Source organism: Bos indicus, chromosome 6, assembly GCF_029378745.1.
Source record: "Bos indicus isolate NIAB-ARS_2022 breed Sahiwal x Tharparkar chromosome 6, NIAB-ARS_B.indTharparkar_mat_pri_1.0, whole genome shotgun sequence".
NCBI classification, from domain to species: domain Eukaryota; kingdom Metazoa; phylum Chordata; class Mammalia; order Artiodactyla; family Bovidae; genus Bos; species Bos indicus.
This window is the reverse complement of record NC_091765.1, coordinates 12361908-12380715: the sequence shown is the minus strand read 5'-3', so window position 1 is coordinate 12380715 and position 18808 is coordinate 12361908. Positions and strand designations below refer to the sequence as shown.

At 40.1% G+C, this 18808-nt stretch overlaps 1 protein-coding gene and 1 long non-coding RNA gene across 2 annotated transcripts in view; both read right to left on the bottom strand.

Moving 5' to 3' along the window:
* The window catches only part of ARSJ (arylsulfatase family member J), an 86704-nt gene extending 71863 nt beyond the window's left edge, over nt 1-14841 (bottom strand). Inside the window, exon 1 of the mRNA XM_019962277.2 lies at nt 14091-14841. Within this exon, the coding sequence (XP_019817836.2) occupies nt 14091-14491 (401 nt within the window). The 5' untranslated portion in view covers nt 14492-14841. The remainder of the gene's footprint in view (nt 1-14090) is intronic.
* LOC139183582 (uncharacterized) overlaps nt 1-16311 on the bottom strand; it is a 246615-nt gene extending 230304 nt beyond the window's left edge. The window contains exon 1 of the long non-coding RNA XR_011567059.1: nt 14840-16311. This is a non-coding gene — a long non-coding RNA (uncharacterized lncRNA). The remainder of the gene's footprint in view (nt 1-14839) is intronic.
* Nucleotides 16312-18808: the final 2497 nt, after the last annotated feature.

The window sequence follows — 18808 nt, the reverse complement described above, 5'->3', positions numbered from 1 at the left end:
CAGTTCTTCTGTGTATTCTTGCCATCTCTTCTTAATATATTCTGCTTCTGTTAGGTCCATACCATTTCTGGCCTTTATCGAGCCCATCTTTGCATGAAACGTTCCCTTGGTACCTCTAATTTTCTTGAAGAGACCTCTAGTCTTTCCTATTCTGTTGTTTTCCTCTATTTCTTTGTATTGATCGCTGAAGAAGGCTTTCTTATCTCTTCTTGCTATTCTTCGGAACTCTGCATTCAGATGCTTATATCTTTCCTTTTCTCCTTTGCTTTTCACTTCTCTTCTTTTCACAGCTATTTGTAAGGCCTCCCAGACAGCCATTTTGCTTTTGTGCACTTCTTTTCCATGGGGATGGTCTTGATCCCTGTCTCCTATACAATGTCACAAACCTCATTGCATAGTTCACCAGGCACTCTATCAGATCTAGGCCCTTAAATCTATTTCTCACTTCCACTGTATAATTATAAGGGATTTGATTTAGGTCATACCTGAATGGTCTAGTGGTTTTCTTTACTTTCTTCAATTTAAGTCTGAATTTTGCAATAAGGAGTTCATGATCTGAGCCACAGTCAGCTCCTGGTTTTGTCTTTGCTGACTGTATAGAGCTTCTCCATCTTTGGCTGCAAAGAATATAATCAATCTGATTTCGGTGTTGACCATCTGGTGATGTCCATGTGTAGAATCTTCTCTTGTGTTGCGGAAGAGGGTGTTTGTTATGACCAGTGCATTTTCTTGGCAAAACTCTATTAGTCTTTGCCCTGCTTCATTCCGCATTCCAAGACCAAATCTGCTTGTTACTCCAGGTGTTTCTTGACTCCCTACTTTTGCATTCCAGTCCCCTATAATGAAAAGGACATCTTTTTGGGGTGTTAGTCCTAAAAATGTCTTGTAGGTCTTCATAGAACCGTTCAACTTCAGCTTCTTCAGCATTACTGGTTTGGGCATAGGCTTGGATTACTGTGATATTGAATGGTTTGCCTTGGAAACGAACAGAGATCATTCTGTCGTTTTTGAGATTGCATCCAAGTACTGCATTTTGGACTCTTTTGTTGACCATGATGGCCACTCCATTTCTTCTGAGGGATTCCTGCCCGCAGTAGTAGATACAATGGTCATCTGAGTTAAATTCACCCATTCCAGTCCATTTGAGTTCGCTGATTCCTAGAATGTCGACATTCACTCTTGCCATTTCTTGTTTGACCACTTCCAACTTGCCTTGATTCATGGACCTGACATTCCAGGTTCCTATGCAATATTGCTCTTTACAGCATCGGACCTTGCTTCTATCACCAGTCACATCCACAGCTGGGTATTCTTTTTGCTTTGGCTCCGTCCCTTCATTCTTTCTGGAGTTATTTCTCCACTGATCTCCAGTAGCATACTGGGCACCTACTGACCTGGGGAGTTCCTCTTTCAGTATCCTATCATTTTGCCTTTTCATACTATTCATGGGGTTCTCAAGGCAAGAATACTGAAGTGGTTTGCCATTCCCTTCTCCAGTGGACCACATTCTGTCAGATCTCTCCATCATGACCCACCCATCTTGGGTTGCCCCATGGGCATGGCTTAGTTTCATTGAGTTAGACAAGGCTGTAGTCCTAGTGTGATTAGATTGACTAGTTTTCTGTGAGTATGGTTTCAGTGTGTCTGCCCTCTGATGCCCTCATATAATTTAGAAAATTGTATTATATATTAATATACACATATAAAATATATATGCCAAATAATACTTAAGTTCCAAATAAATGTCACATCTCTACGTCTAAGATTTTATCTTCAACTAAATCATTTAGCTATAAAAATGTATAGTTATATTAATTTTATAGCATTATAAAGACACCCAAACAAGACTCAAAGTAAAAAACTGATTTTAGGTATTTGAACTGATACTTTTAAGAGTGTTCAAAAAATCTAAATTAAACTTTAATTGATGAATATGAATTACTCAGTTCACATAAATTTATTATATATTTATTATGGCTTTATCTTCTGTAAGAACTTGATGTGTTCAAAAGATATAACATGGTCTTTAACCTCATGAAATTCAATCTCAAAGATAATTATTAAGTCTAATAAAGCAATTAAAAACTTCTTGAGTTTTTCAGATCCAAGATTATGGCATAATCTTTCTGTAAATTTCTAATTACAGATTGAAAATCTTAAAATTTTGATCACCTATAGTATACATTAACATTATAGTATACATTATTATGGCATACATTAATACAATTAACATTATAGTATTAGATTATATTATCACAATTGTAATAAACATTGATAATTATAATATTGCAATATATTTATAACTATAGTATAATATCGATTGATAATTATTGATAAATGTAGATTGACAGATTTAACTATAGATTAATGTAGTATGAATTAATAATTTAGAATGGAGTTCCCAAGTATAGATAACTCATGAATTTTTGCTAGGTGGGAGAGCAGAGAAATTGGGTCAATTAACTTTTTTTCATGTTTTTGTTTGTGGATGCAAGGAACTAAAATTCATTCACATGCAGATGAAAATGATTTTGTGGAGATTAAAACATTTAACAATAAAAGAGAAAAAGCGTAAAATTTAAGAATCAAGTGTCTAAGGAGGCAAGGAGCTCTGGGAGGTGTGTGTCTGACAGATGCAAGTACTTCAGTGCCTACTGGAGGAAGGAAAGCAGACAATGTGGCTACTGCTGCCACTGGGTTCGGAAATTTTGTACTGGTAATGTGAAAGAATGGCACCCCACTCCAGTACACTTGCCTGGAAAATCCCATGAATGGAGGAGCCTGGTGGGCTGCAGTCCATGGGGTCGCTAGGAGTCGGACACGACTGAGTGACTTCACTTTCTCTTTTCACTTTCATGCATTGGAGAAGGAAATGGCAACCCACTCCAGTGTTCTTGCCTGGAGAACCCCAGGGATGGGGGAGCCTGATGTGCTGCCATCTCTGGGGTCACAAAGAGTCGGACACGAATGAAGTGACTTAGCATAGCATAGCATAGCAATATGAAAGAGATAATTCCCTATTGCTTCTTTTCTCTCAATGGAATTTTGAAGTAAAGCAGTGAGCTGATGAGGGGATATTGGCAGCTTGAGATGAGAAATCTTGAAGAATTGGACACAAACTAGAGGATACAATTCTGAAGAACTGGACACATACTTGAAATCTTGAAAGTTCTGAAGAATTGGGCACACTGAACAGAAAAGCGCCCAGTGATTAAAGGATCACTGGGCGTTCTTGTGTGCATATTTTGGATCTGTGATCATGAATTTAATTTAATCAAATACTGGCTGTCACTCAGACATCTGCTTCTATGCCCACTTACTCACTTGGACCTTCTCAGACACTGAATGTTGCCAAATTATGCTTATCCAGTTTGTCTGGACACTGTGCATGGAACAGTCCAGTACTCTCACAGGATCTTGTCCGTTTCCCCAGCCTTTTTCTCATCCAGGGCTACTTCCTTTCTTCCTCCAACAAGTTGGAGAACAACCAAGTATTGAGAAAGCAATCAATGTACTCCTCAGCAAGAGGACAATGACTTAATAATCATTTTCTGGCTTTTCTCTCCGCCAAGCCCAGGTACTTGGTAGACTGATACTCACCATATGATAGAGACATGATCTGGTCAGTGGAGAGAAGAGTCCCCATTCATTACTTTAAAATGATCAACAATGTTCTTTGTTGGAAAAAGGTGTGTGCAACATGCCTTTGAATTCTAAGAATTTTATCACTTGTGTACTGACTGCTGCATCTTATATAGGCCCAAAAACGTGTACCTGTGTATAAAGGTGTAAATGATCAAAGAAGTGATGGAGGGGAGATGGGGGACGTAGATGGTCGGGAAGGATGCAATTGTATTTTTCCAGGAGACAATGAAGAACATTCTAGAAAAGCGAATTCTGCTTAGAAGGGAACAGGGCTTTAAGGGGAATAGCTTTGGTATCCTGGCAGTGATAATCCAAAGAGGGTATAAAGGGGAAAGTGTTAGGAGACTGTACCAGAATCTTGTCAGAGGCCAGATTTTGAAGGTCCTGATATGAAATAGTTAGGAATTGGGCTTTAGTCTACAGGTAATGGCAGCTTCTAAAAGATTTTATGCAGCGAGTGGCATAATTTTGACTGTGTGATTTTGACAGAGATTTCACTCAGGTCTTAGTGTGCACTGTGGATTCAAATGGTGCAGGCAGTATAATCATTTAAGAGGTAATGAAATAGTGATCATAAAGCACACGAAATTCCAGTCACCACGAAGCCTAGAACAAAATCTTAATTCAAAACTCTTTATTGCACACCTACTGAGTGGTCATCCCTGGGTTAAGCTAAGCTAGCACGCAAACATAAATAAGTTACAGAATTATATTCAATAAAATGTTTTTAAATTACTGTTGATTGAAGGAATTTGAAATAATTAATCACTGGCCTTTCCACTACCCAACTTTTAATTCTCATTTAGTGTGGTACTCTTAATGTTACTGTTTAAACATACATCTGGCTTTGCTTGTCACAGGCTTAGCAGGGTTCCAACAGATTCTGCCAAGCATGATGAGAGCAACACGCCAAGCGTGACAACCAACAGCAACACGTACAACCTCCAAGTGCAGAAACTTAAAAGAAAAATAGAGCCCTAATCACCTTCTTGGACATTTCAGAACTAAAAATATCATATGAAAAACTGTGATGGATAAAATAGATTAAAATTGAAATATAAGGGATTTACTTGAAAATTTTTGTACTTATAGATTGAAATTGGAAAAGAGATATGAGTACACACACAGCTTTTCAAAAGAACAAGTAGTCAGTTCTTTTAAAGTCAGTGATTAAACATTAAGGAGATATAGTTCTAAATATAGAGGAATTTTTACTTAAAAATTATATAATACTTGAGAGTTTTCCAATTATTTTCCTCATATGTTATCTCAGTTAAACATTAAGGAGCTATAGTTCTAAATATAGAGGAATTTTTACTTAAAAATTATATAATACTTCAAAGTTTTCCAATTATTTTCCTCATATGTTATCTCAGTTAAGTGCTACAACCTTTGAGATTGTCATTACTCCTATTCTATAGATAAAATCATAGAGTCTCCAAAAGATTAAATTACTCATTCAAGGTCATAGTCTGGACTTTCCTAAATCAGAACTGTAATTCAGATTTCCTCACTATATTCTGTTATTTCTGCTGTGTCACATGGTCTGCCAGAGGGAAATACATAATTGTTTATTCATCTTTTCATTCATTCATTCTTCATGCCTGTTTGTACAAAGCACTGGGTTGGCTGCTGTGAAATTTATGGAGGTAATAAATCAGCCTTGCCACTCAGGGGACCAGCGTGTGAACGAGGTGGAAAATCGTGCCTAATAAGACAGTAACAGAAAGAATTATGTAAGGTCATCACTGGAATAAATATTTCTGGCTAAGGAATCATGGAAACCTGTATAGGAAAGGTGGTATTTTAGCCGAGTCTTAATGAGCGACTGGCATTAGGGCCAAGTGAGATAGGATGTGAATTCCAAGGAGGGGAAACAGTCTGTGCAAAAGGAGGGAGAAAGTCACGTATGAGACATGCTCGAGAAACAGTGAATCATTCTTTTCGCTGGAGTACAGAGTTTAAAGATAAAGAAAGATAAGGCTAAAATTGTTTTCGAAGACCGGACTAAGGTATTTACAAATTTCATGGCAGAAGGAATGCGGTGATGAAAACAGCAGGGATGTCGTTGAAGCCACACGAGTTTAGATTCCAATACATGTTCTGCTGCTTAGAAGCTGTGTGAACACCAAAAACTTACATAATTTCTCTAAAACATTCAGATACCTATAAAATGAGGGTATTTGTTAAATATTTGATAAATATTTGTCAAAATTATAAAAATATTTTACCCTCAGGGTGATGTGAAGGTCAAATGACAGGATGTTTGAAAAGCAACCGGCACAAGGAAGCCCTCAGTAAAAATCACTTTCCTTCCCCATTCTGCGGTAGTCATTGGGAACTAGAGACCCTAGTTTGCTGAGGCTGGTGATATAATGAGTCATGTCCCAGTAAAGTAAATGTGGTGGGTGAATTAGGGAGAGAGAGGAGGAAAAGCAGGAGGGACAAAAATTCTTTTTTGTAATAAAGCACACAGGGAAATGAATGTCTCAATGAAGTTACACTCTTGGGAATATTTAATATCTGGAATGAGAAAAGAACATTGCTACACACTCTAATTATATCAAAGTAAAATACAGAAAAAGACTACATAAAAATGAATTCCATAATATTGCTATAGTAAAAAGTCCAAACGAAAGGAAACTTTGAAATAAAGTTTCCATGCTGAGCTCCTACTAGAAGCAGGAGTTCCAAGCCTTTTGGTTCCTCCCTTGTCTTTGATCTCTGGGAGAGGTCATAAGGATGAAACAAAATGATCTGAACTTCAGCACCTGGATAAATTTACACCTTACAGGACAGCCATTCAGGAAACTCATCAGATTTACCTGAATAGGAATTCATTTCAAAGGGTGTCTTTTTAAAAAGACTCATTTATAAGTAGGGTCTTTGATCAGAAGGGTGTGCAAGATAGCTTACTTGACTCTGATTCTACTGCCAGGAAAATCCATATGGTAAAACAGGAAGAGACAGCTATTTGTTGAATGGTGTCATCTATTGAGCCATTCTTTTTGAAATGGATATGTGAGGTTTTTAAAGTCACGCAGGCCATTTGCTATTAACATTCATGTTCCAAAGCCAAAGTGTTCCTTCCAAACTTCTCCAACTACAAACATTTTTCTAAATGTTTACGTATTATTTAAATATTTATGAATGCAATAAGTGAACTCTTAGTAACTGGTATTTATTGTGTACTTTTAGGGTGTATAACACTATTTAAAACTAGGTCTTGGAGAAAAGAAATGGATGGAAGAAGCATGCATGATCCTTGATGTTTACAATCTAAGTGTGTGTGTGGGGGGTGGATATTGTGTGTATGTATCACATGTCTGTGAAATGGAACGATCAAGAAACCTTTGCTTTCTTGAATCTTTCTCCCAGGCTGGGTCCTGGGACTCTTTGCTTCAGGGCTGTAATGTTTGTACCTGGACACACCTCTCTTCAAGCTACAAAATATAAAGAAACAATATAGGACTAAAAATAACTGTGTGCCTGTGCCCCTGGGGCAAATTCTGCACAAAAAGATACAAAAAGACAACCCTCCCCCCGCCTACCAAAACTGCCATTTCTGAAGAGCCAGGAGCAAAAACAGGGTACTGTGCATGCACCCTGCACTCAATACCACAAAGGGGTGGGCAAACCATCTAAGCCACTCCTCCAGTCTGACCCCCCTGGACACACCCCTACCTTCAATCCATATAAGGAATAAGCCTGCCCCCTCTCCTTGGGGGAGGAGCAATGGATCTTGTTACTTATTTTGCTCCGTCCTGCAGCCAGCACAGGAGCCCCAGTAAAGCCTTGCCTGAATTTCTTATCTGGCCTTTAGTCAATTTCTATTGACTGGAGAAGGCCAAGACTCTGGTTGATATCAAAAGAGTTCAATTACTCTTTCAAGGTTTTCATTACTGGGGTAATTGTTAGCTGACAATTTCATATCTGAAACCAATAGTTTCTAAACTACTGGAAGACACATTCTCTTGCTGCTACAGCCCACTGCAAAAAGCCAACACAGATCTTGTCTTTCTGGACAAAACCCCCAGATCTGACTGTGTGCCTGACTGTACAGTGTGGCTGCAGTAGCTGGCTATGGATAGGGAGGAGGCCCCGCTCAGTCAATCTCTAGAAAGAAGCTGTAATTACAACTTGACACATATTTCCTAAGAGATCATCTGGAAAAATTCTCACCATGCTTTTCAGCTCCTTTTATTTCCATCTTCACAAGAACTGCAGTCTTTCTCCAATCTTTACAATGTATCTTTCACTCAGAGTCTAATCTCTCTCTATATATATCACTGTATATTCTCTGCTCTGATTAAATCCTTCTCCCCTCTTAACTCCTTCTTTCCAAAGAGCCTTCTGTTACTAAAAATCTGTCATCAGCAAAATCCTCTATGACCTCATCTGTTTCCTGGACATTCCTTCCATCTTGTTGCTCTGGCTGACTGCTGGTTATCCTCTCAACTTAAGATGATTCTTCTACCCACAGGCCAATTATCAAGCATTCCGAAGCAGGGATTGGGTATTTTCCTAGTGGCACTTCTACATGGTTTGGCTCCTATTTCTTTTTAAAGGCTCAACTTTTTTGAAAAGTCAGGCAACAGATCAGAGGCTCATTATCTTTCCTATTATGGGCTTCCCCGATGGCTCAGTGGTAAAGAATCTGCCAGCCAATGCAGGAGATGTGGGTTTGATCCCCCTGGAGAAGGAAATGGCGACCCACTGCAGTATTCTTGCCTGGAGGATTCCATGGACAGAGGATTCCGAGGAGCTACAGTCCATGGGGTCACAAAGAGTCAGATACAACTTAAGAGAACTAAACAACAACAATCTTTCCTATTAGAGTCCTCCAATTCCAGGCCCTGCCCTCTCTCTGCTTCCAGTCAGATTCCAGCAACTAGCTTACTGTGCTCTTTAATACAATTTCTCCCATTGTTCTTAATGGTTCAAATATCCACCCAAGTGATCCATCAACTCCATGTCTGTCTCACACCTTGCCTTCACTTCTAAAGCTTTATCCTCCATCTCACGATTCTCCTATCATTTCTAAAAACTGCACTACTTATAAAATTTTGCTTCAGCATGCATTTCTTCAACCATCATTATCTACCTTTCCAGTTTTCCAAGTTGACTGTAGTGTCCTCACTCCAACCCTAGACAGACAATCCATTGACCCTGGCACTTTTTAAAAGAATATAAACTGCTTATAGTCTTCCTCTTTCCTTTGCCAAGTTTAGAGTCTAAAGACCTACTCTATTCGCTTGGCAAAGCTCCAAATCTAGTGAAATCCACCTCTTCAACAGAGCTTCTTCTGCACTCACACACCTGAACATGGTGTAAGAAAAACAAGCGAGGACTGGTCTCTGTTTAAATTTATGGCCGCAGATCTCAAATGCGTTCTCGTCGTGGCCCCAGTATTTTTACAGCACTTCTCTACTTAATTCACTTTCTCACTCTCCTAGAATATTTTCTATCTGTCTTTCAACCTTAAGATTCTCATTCTCATCTAATGAACTCATTTATTATTTCACTTAGAAAGGAGAATAATCAGAAGAGAACTACCTCATATTCTCCAAAACCAAATCCTTCAACTTCTTTGAATCTGTACATCTATACCCTCCCTTCTTTCATATGAAAATGAATGAACTAGTAAAGAATAGCTTAGGCAATTTGGAAGAAGAGCAAGTAAAAGGACTTACATTACAAATATCAATATTTATTATAGAGCTACAATAGTTAAGGGAATGTAGGATTGGCAGAAGAATGGACAGCGTTAACGGTATAGATGCTTTTGAACTGTGGTGTTGGAGAAGACTCTTGAGAGTCCCTTGGACTGCAAGGACATCCAACCAGTCCATTCTGAAGGAGATCAGCCCTGGGATTTCCTTGGAAGGACTGATGCTAAAGCTGAAACTCCAGTACTTTGGCCACCTCATGCGAAGAGTTGACTCATTGGAAAAGTCTCTGATGCTGGGAGGGATTGGGGGCAGGAGGAGAAGGGGACAGAGGATGAGATGGCTGGATGGCATCACTGACTCGATGGACGTGAGTCGGAGTGAATTCCGGGAGTTGGTGATGGACGGGGAGGCCTGGTGTGCTGTGATTCATGGGGTCGCAAAGAGTCGGACTCGACTGAGCGACTGAACTGAACTGAACGGTGTAGAATAGAGTCCAGAAACAGATCCAAACACATACCTTTTCTGGTTTATGAAAAAGATGACACTGTGGTAAAGTGGAGAAAGTATATTTCTAATAAATAGTGTGGATTAAGTGAGTTTACATATGGAAAACAGTTGGTTTGAATCCTGATTTATACCACATTAGAAATTAATTCCAGATGAATTATAGATGGAAACAAAAAGAAGACTATAAAAATTTTTTAAAAGACCATTGTAATGATCTTGATTTAGTCAAAGATACCTTAAATAGGACATCAAGAAAAAGATTATAAATAAGCCTATAATAAATTTAAAACCCTCTGTTCATCAAAAAACATTAAGAAAGTGAAAAAAACAAGTCACAGAATGGGAGAGGTCATTTGCAATTCAAATATCTGACAAAGGAATAGAATATAAAAATAACTACCACAAATCAATAAGGAAAAGCAATCACCTAATGAAAACTCAGGCAAAAAATCAAATACAAGTAAATATCCAGTCCATAAAAATATGAAATATGCTCAATTTCTTCAGTCACCAGGGAAATACAAACCAAACCATAATGGTATACCAGTGCATAATAACCAAAATGACTAAAATGAAAGAGATACCAACCAGTGTTAGCAATAATGTGAAGCAAACTTTCCATCGCTAATGAGAATATATGGTGGCTGAGCCACTTTAGGTAAGTGCTAGGAAGTATCTACAAAAACTGTGTGTGTGTGTATATATATGTGTGTATATATATATATATATATATATATATATATATATATATATATATATATTCCAATTATCCAGTAATCCTGCTTTTTGATAGATACCCTAGACACATACAAATATATTCACCAAAAATATATGCAAGTATGTTTATGGCAGCACTATTAATAATGGCCCAACACCAAAAAAACCCACATGTCATTCAACAGAATGGAAGAATAAATATAGTATATTTATATAAAAGAACACTATTCACTGATGAGAATAAGTGGATTATAACTCCAGCCGACAATATGGGTGAATTTTACAACAAAATGTTAATAGAAAGAAGCCAGACATTAAAAAATACCTTTTCTACCACTCTATTTATATGAAGTTCAAAAACAGGCAAAATAAAGTGTTAGAAGCTGGGTTGTGATTACCCTTGGCGAGTTGCAGGGGTTGTTTTTTTTTTTTTTAATTAATTTATCAAATCAAATATCGTATTACAAATACACATTATTTGGTTTATCTTTACATTTGTTAAATGATCATCATGGTATTTCAAGTGGGAAAAAATGAATAACAAAATAGTCAGAACAAAAAAGTATTGCCAAAGATATATATTCAGCTCAGATTGCCAGTTTTTTCAACTCTGAAGTCTGCATGAAACACATCTAAATTTTGCAAAATTTATAATTCTTCTGAGGCCTTCATTATATTCTCTTTAAGAAGAAATGATGTCATTGCTATATGTCTTTATTTGAAAAACTATTTTTTTTAAAGGTGGGAAAATTACTTTGAAATAAATCAAATGTAGGCAGCTGCTTTCTCAATCAACCTTTCTATCTCCAGTCTAACTTTGAACACTTACAGTGTTGTTTCTCAAAGCCCAGTACACAGAATGTCTGCATTACTCTCTCTCCTGGAATCGACTGCCACATCTACTCAAAGTAGGGATAACAGTAACAACCACCTCATAGAACTGTTGGAAAGATTCAATGAGATAAAAATGCATTATCTCGGAACACAGGAACTGCTCAGTAGATGCCAGTGTTTAATATTAACACTCAGTTTATATTAGGATCATTATTGGAATAACTGGATACGTTTGTTAAATTACTATTAATTTCTGGGCTCAACCCCAGACCACTGAAGCTGGAAGACTATACTTCAGCTACTAGCAGTTGGGCTGATTCTTTTTGCACAAACTTGAGAGTCACGGTCCAGAGCTTAGGGCTTACTTCTTTGCTCCTCACAGTTCCAGTATAGGCATCTGTACACAGTGAATGCTTATTGACAGGCTGGCTTATGTTCAATATTGCCAGACTGATAGGATGTAAATTGTTAAAGAAATTGGAATTTATCATAGCTATGTACAGTATAAGGGAATAGATTTTTACATTTTGACTCCGGCAAAATATAAAGGCAGGATTGTTTTGTTAATAGTATCAAAAGTAGCTCCAGCTTCAATCACTTCAACTCTTCCTTCATAAATGTGACAGTCTTTGAATTTTATCATATTCCACATAACCTGTTCTTTCCCTTAATGTAATTCGTTAATTTAGGTTTTCTATTAACTTTAGAGGATCCAGAAATAATAGAAAAGTACCCATGTAGAGGACAAATGATCATATTTTCTGGGCTTGCATTATGAATATTAGACCCAGAACCAGGCTTCTATAACCACTTTCTTTCTTACATCTGTGTTCATTTAAGGAAGGTTCCAGCAATTTGTCTAAAAGGAGAACTGAAAGTGTAAACGTCTTCAACTGTTTAATTCAAACAGAAATTTAAGTCAAATCACAGTAGTAATTTGAACTTTTTTTCTATAAAACAGTTACACAACTTGTTACACTGAACAGAAAAATTTAACAAGGAGAATCAATCTTTTCCTGAGGTGTTTGCATTGAAAAGACAGGAAAGTCAACCTTTGACAACAAAGAAAAATGAGAATTTATTTCCACCTTGACTTCTGCTTCCTGTCATTAATTAAACATCAAGATTGAAAGATAAAAATCTAGATATTTTATCAGTGCAAGATAATGCTTTAGGAACTAGATGTTTTTTGATGAAAAAAAAAAGTCTTAAATGTTCTATTGTGAAAGATAAATTAATACCATTTAGGTATATGTTTTTCAATTACTCTTAGCTATCTGAATAAATCCAAATTCTATAAATTTAATCGAAGAGTTTCAGTGAAGCATTTACGACAAATTTATTTCAAATACCAAATATAAGGATGTTTGGGATTAGATATAAAGAACTTGACCCTCAGGCCATCAAATGGACTTGTTATTTTCTAGCCAACAGTCTGCTACTTTATAAATACCAAATGCCCCTGACTTTCTGATGCCACAGTTAACCTTTAGAATGACTCTTAAGTACAGTGAGTCTTCTTTACTCTCACTCTCAAGACAGGAAATGATTGGATTTTTTTTTTTTTTTCTGGCAGTGATGCTAACTTCTGACAGTTTGCTAAGCAGTGGAAATCGGGTAGTAAGCAAAAGTCTCTGCAAGACAGAGATTCCTACAAAATAGTCTTTATTTTTCCAATGGATACTGGCTACTCTTACAGGAACCAATTCCAAGAACAACTTCACTGAAGCAAGTCTACCCTGAAACTGAAATCACAAGACTCATTCACTGAAACCTCTAAGGCTTTTCTTCTACCTCTGTCCACTAGCTAAACCTCTGGGTCTCCTAGTTTATCTCCATTCCACAGGCTGAATTTGGACCAGCAAACTAGTTATAGTAACCTATATTCGGATAGGATAGAGTAAAAATATGAATGAGTGAACGCCCTGAGTAGGAGATTTAGCTATTTAGCAAAGTAACAATAATATTAAAAACACTTTCTTAAGCATCCAAATAATCTTATCTTTCTTAGAGTTAATCAGAAAATCCCCAGACATGTGAGGTACAGTGGAAGACTTCGGATGAATTTTAACTCATACTGAGCATTTTCCACTGTATTTTCTCCCCTTTTTGAGAACTGTCCTGGTGATTACATATTGCCTTCCCCAATGATCTTGTAAGAGAAAATTACCTATCAAAGACCCAGAGTCCCATGTACACTGACCAGATTTTACACTGCCTTCCATAAGTTTCTTTGCCCTTCTTCTCTCTGTGCTTACCTGTGGCTTTGATTATTCAATCCTAGATTTACAAATAAACCAAGAGTCCAGAAAAATTTTGGTCTATTTCTCTTACCAGTGACGGTGACTAGGAATTCTGACACCGGAAACAAAATCTAAGAGAGCTCAAAAGCCAAAATCCATTTAGAAAGGAACACTTCTGGAGATCTCTGGTTGGTAGATGGGAGTTTATAAGTTCTGATCTCATTTTAAAACTCTGAACGCACTTCACAGCGGGCTGAGAGTAAGGAAAATGAGACTAATCTAGCGAGGAGACTTTCAAGATCATCAACAGGACATCCATTTTAATACCCACCACAGCTAAATGCATTAAATCCATCCATTCATTCACTCATTCATTCATTTAGTTTCCCATATTTACTGCAACTCCATTAAGTTAGGAGCTGCATCTTAATTAAATGCTTAAGATATCTGCAAAGAATAAAGTAACACTTACTTTCCAGTAATAAACTGACTCCTGGACGGTGTGCAAATAGGCTGGACATAGTAGTTCTCCAGTTTAACTCCTTCGGCAGCAAGCTTGTCAAGAGTGGGAGTCTTTATCTCTGATCCATGGTAACCCACATCTCTAAATCCCTGATCATCCGCTAGGATGAAAATGAGATGGGGCTGGGACAGGGCAGTTACGCTGGGCTCCAGTCTCTCTCCAGTTTGAGCTCGCAAAGCCCCTTCTTCCTCCTCCTCCAAGCCCTGGCCCCAGGATAGGTAACCATAAGTGAGGAGGCTGAGAACCCAGAAGCCTGCCAGCGCCCCCATGGCTAGCATCTTTCTGGGCCAGACCCAGGTCTGTGGAGAAGGTGGCGGAGGCAGAGGCCCCGCGCAGCCCCTGGGGGCCATTCACTCTGGTCCCAGCTGAGACTCCAAAGCAGAGCAACGCACCCCGCGCCGCCGCTGGCGCACACATGCACGCAGGAGGAACAGACTCAACAGGCGGTGGAGGGGCTCCACCTGGAAAGAAGTCCTGTTCTCCTCTCAGCTGTCCCCACGTCCAACAACTTTAATCTTCTAGAAGTGGTGGCTTAAGGGACGGGACGTGTGAGAAAACAAGGAGTCGCTTTTCTCCATCAAATTGCACTTTCCCCCCCTCCTCGCTCCCCAAAGTAGCTTCCACACAAAAAGTCAAAGCCTCCACCCAAAAGTTCCCAAGAGGAAAACAAAAAAATCAAGTAAGGAACTGAAAATCACCTTGGGCAGGAACTACTCGTGGCCGGAACTTTTCGCCCTCGAGGATGAGGAGTTGAGGAGGGTCTTGCGGAGTTGGGAGGCGCGCGCACTGAAGGATGTGGGATCGACCGTCGGTCTAGAAGTCCCCTCAGCTGCAAAGTACTGGGAAGCTGAACCGCCGATAAAAAGCACTAGCCAAGGCAGATAAAGAGCTGCAGGCAGTGAACCGGAGTCCTGATCACTTTCTCCACTCTTTCAGGGCTCTGTTTCTCTTTCCTCTCCCAGGCGTTTGCCAATCTCTCCGACACTCTCCAGGCGGCCAAATCAGTAAAAAACACCCCGCTTAACCGATCTCCCTCCACCGTTGACCAGCCCTTCGTTGTAGGAACTTCTCCTCGCCCCTGGAGCCCTCGGGGCGCAAATCGGTCCCTGACCCCGCGCCTGCTCCGCGCCAAGCACGCTTGGTCTCCGCGGGGTTGGAGCACCCGCGGAAGCGCTGCAAGCTGCGTGCGTTTTGTCAGCTAACCAACTTAGTTTTGGCACTCGGAGTTCTTTGCTGCCTCCACCCTCTTTTCTCTCCAGTGAATCACAGAACCGTACTTTCTGCTTCAGCTCCCCCAGGAAGAGGGGGAGGGGTAAAGTCGGTTTAGAGGTTCGATCTTGCCTTTTTTCCCTTCCGGGAGGAGGATGGAAGAGGTAGGGGAGGCTTTGCCAGAGAGACAGTGCTGCTCGCTGCTTGAGCCCTGCGGGATCGCGGTCTACAGCTTCCCTGGGTCTCCAGGAGGACTGCCTTCCGTCCTTCCGAGAGGGGAAGACGGCTGCGGGAATGGGGAAGAGGGAAGCGGGCGCTTTTCCTCCAGGGTCTGCAGATCAACATCCCGCTCACCCATCCCGAATGCTGCGCCTGCAAACTTTTTCTAGCTTCTGGAGGGAGAGAGAAAGGAAGCGCAGGAGAAACAACAGAGTGCGCAGACACACTCTCTTTTCTGATTTTCCTTTACTAGCCTCCCCCTCCCCCAATTTTCCTACTTTTATCCCCGCCTCTTTTTTTTTTTTTTTTTTCCAAACAGTCGCGACTACAAGTTGAATTTCCTTTGGCTATTGCTGGCTTCCTGATTTTTGGCTATTGCTGACTTCCTGATTAGCGTCTCTCTACGTGAAGACACTGAAATCGCCTTCTTCCATCTCCCCAAACTTACCCACAGCTATCTCCAGCCAAGAACACGGAGAGGAAGAAGAGTTGCACGTTTCACCCCCAGGAACCACGAGGCCGGTCTGCACTCCTGCAGTAAAGAAACCACCATTTCCCATCTAGAAATTCGGGCAACTCTGCCCCCCTCCCCCTTTTTTTTAAACTGTGGAGTAAAACAAAAGCTTGTCTTGATTGTGAAGATACGCCTGCTTTTACTAGAGTAGTGTTTTTAAAGCCCTGCTCCAAGACAGGAAGGGGGTTTATAGTATCTGATGGGGAGGCAATCAAGGCCAGGAGCCACTGAGACATACTTTCCCCCTCCCCAAAGTTATTCAGCAGCTATTTATTGGGCACCTACTATGTGCTGGCACATAAAATGTCAGATTCTCTTTGTTGCCTAGATATAAATCTAAGTTTTACTTAGCTATTTATTTTTGTGTATTTACTTATTTATTTTATTGAAGTATAATTGGTTTACAGTATCATATTCCACCATGTTGCTGAAGTTCCTGTTAAGTTTCTAGGCGAAATGTGTAAAATGGAAACTTAACACCTTTGAAACTTTCTATGTGCTCCATGCAGGTAATTTTGCTAACACATGTAGTCTTCCATTAGGCTGTTCTCTTTTCTGAGGCCATTCTGGTTAGTCTGTGGAGACATGGGCAGTTTTAGAAGACTGCTTGGGAATGTGATCTTAGCAGGTCTGTGAGTTAAATCACCAAATATGTAATGAGAGAACTGAGTATTGGGAGACTGAAAGCACTGTGAGGTAATGCTCCCAGCTCTGTGGCCTAATCAGGTGCTTCAGTAGAAAAGAGGCAAATGAACATTCAGATCAATCCACTACTTTTAGTTGGGGAGAGTCAGTGATATAACACAAGAAGTGTCTGTGTTGCTACTGCAAGAGGGAGGGCTATTTTCAGTTCAGATTTCAAGCAAGAATAAAAAAATAAATGTTCAGTTCAGTTCAGTTCAGTCGCTCAGTCGTGTCTGACTCTTTGCGACCCCATGAACTGCAGCACGCCAGGCCTCCCTGTCCATCACCAACTCCTGGAGCCTACCCAAACTTATATCCATTGAGTTGGTGATACTATCCAGCCATCTCATCCTTTGTCGTCCCCTTCTCCTCCTGTCCACAATCTTTCCCAGCATCAGGGTCTTTTCAAATGAGTCAGCTCTTCGCATCAGGTGGCCAAAGTATTGGAGTTTCAGCTTCAACATCAGTCCTTCCATGAATACCCAGGACTATCTCCTTTAGGATGGACTGGTTGGATCTCCTTGCAGTCCAAGGGACTCTCAAGAGTCTTCTCCAACACCACAGTTCAAAAGCATCAATTCTTTGGCGCTCAGCTTTCTTTATCGTCCAACTCTCACATCCATACGTGACCACTAGAAAAACCATAGCTTGGACTAGACAGACCTTTAACCAAATACCATGTACTAACCGTAGTACTCTGTGTACTGATAAACACACACTCACACACACACATGCTCTAAATATTTATATAGTGTTTTACACTCTTTACCTCCTCTCCTTCTCCACCAGCCTTATAAGGAATTTACCCATTAAACAAATATTTGAGGAGTTGGGCCAGTGCTATAGGCTGGAAACAATGGTAAACTATGTCTGGCATAGCTTTTGTTCTGAAAAGTGTTGGTCAGTCATGTCTGACTCTTTGCAGCCCCATGGACTGTAGCACACCAGGCTCCTCTGTCTGTGGAATTCTCTAGTCAAGAATACTGGAGTGGGTAACCATTCACTTCTCCAGGGATATTCCCAACCCAGGGATCAAACCCAGGTCTTCTGCATTTACAGGCAGATTCTTTACCGTCTGAGTCACCAGGGAAGCCCCACTTAAAAGTGTTAGTCACTCCTATCTGACTCTTTGCAACCCCTTGGACTGAACTGCAGCCCGCCAGGCCTCTGCTCTCAGTTCATTTCAGTTCAGTTGCTCAGTCGTGTCCAGCTCTTTGTGACCCCAAGAATCGCAGCACACCAGGCCTCCCTATCCACCACCAACTCCCGGAGTTCACTCAGACTCACGTCCATCGAGTCGGTGATGCCATCCAGCCATCTCATCCTCTATTGTCCCCTTCTCCTCCTGCTCCCAATCCCTCCCAGCATCAGGGTCTTTTCCAATGAGTCAACTCTTCACATGAGGTGGCCAAAGTACTGGAATTTCAGCTTTAGCATCAGTCCTTCCAAAGAAATCCCAGGGCTGATCTCCTTCAGAATGGACTGGTTGGATCTCCTTGCAGTCCAAGGGACTCTCAAGAGTCTTCTCCAACACCACAGTTCAAAAGCATTAATTCTTCGGCACTCAGCCTTCTTCACAGTCCAACTCTCACATCCATACATGACCACAGGAAAAACCATAGCCTTGACTAGACGAACCTTTGTTGGCAAAGTAATGTCTGTGCTTTTGAACATGCTATCTAGGTTGGTCATAACTTTCCTTCCACGGAGTAAGCGTCTTTTAATTTCATGGCTGCAGTCACCATCTGCACTGATTTTGGAGCCCCCGAAAAATAAAGTCTGACACTGTTTCCACTGTTTCCCCATCTATTTCCCATGAAGTGATGGGCCCAGATGCCATGATCTTCGTTTTCTGAATGTTGAGTTTTAAGCCAACTTTTTCACTCTCCACTTTCACTTTCATCAAGAGGCTTTTGAGTTCCTCTTCACTTTCTGTCATAGGGGTGGTGGCCTCAGCTCTAGTGGAACTTAAATTGTGGTGGGGAAGAAATATACTGATAAACTAATCATCACCAAACTCTAATACCTATTATTCTGTGGT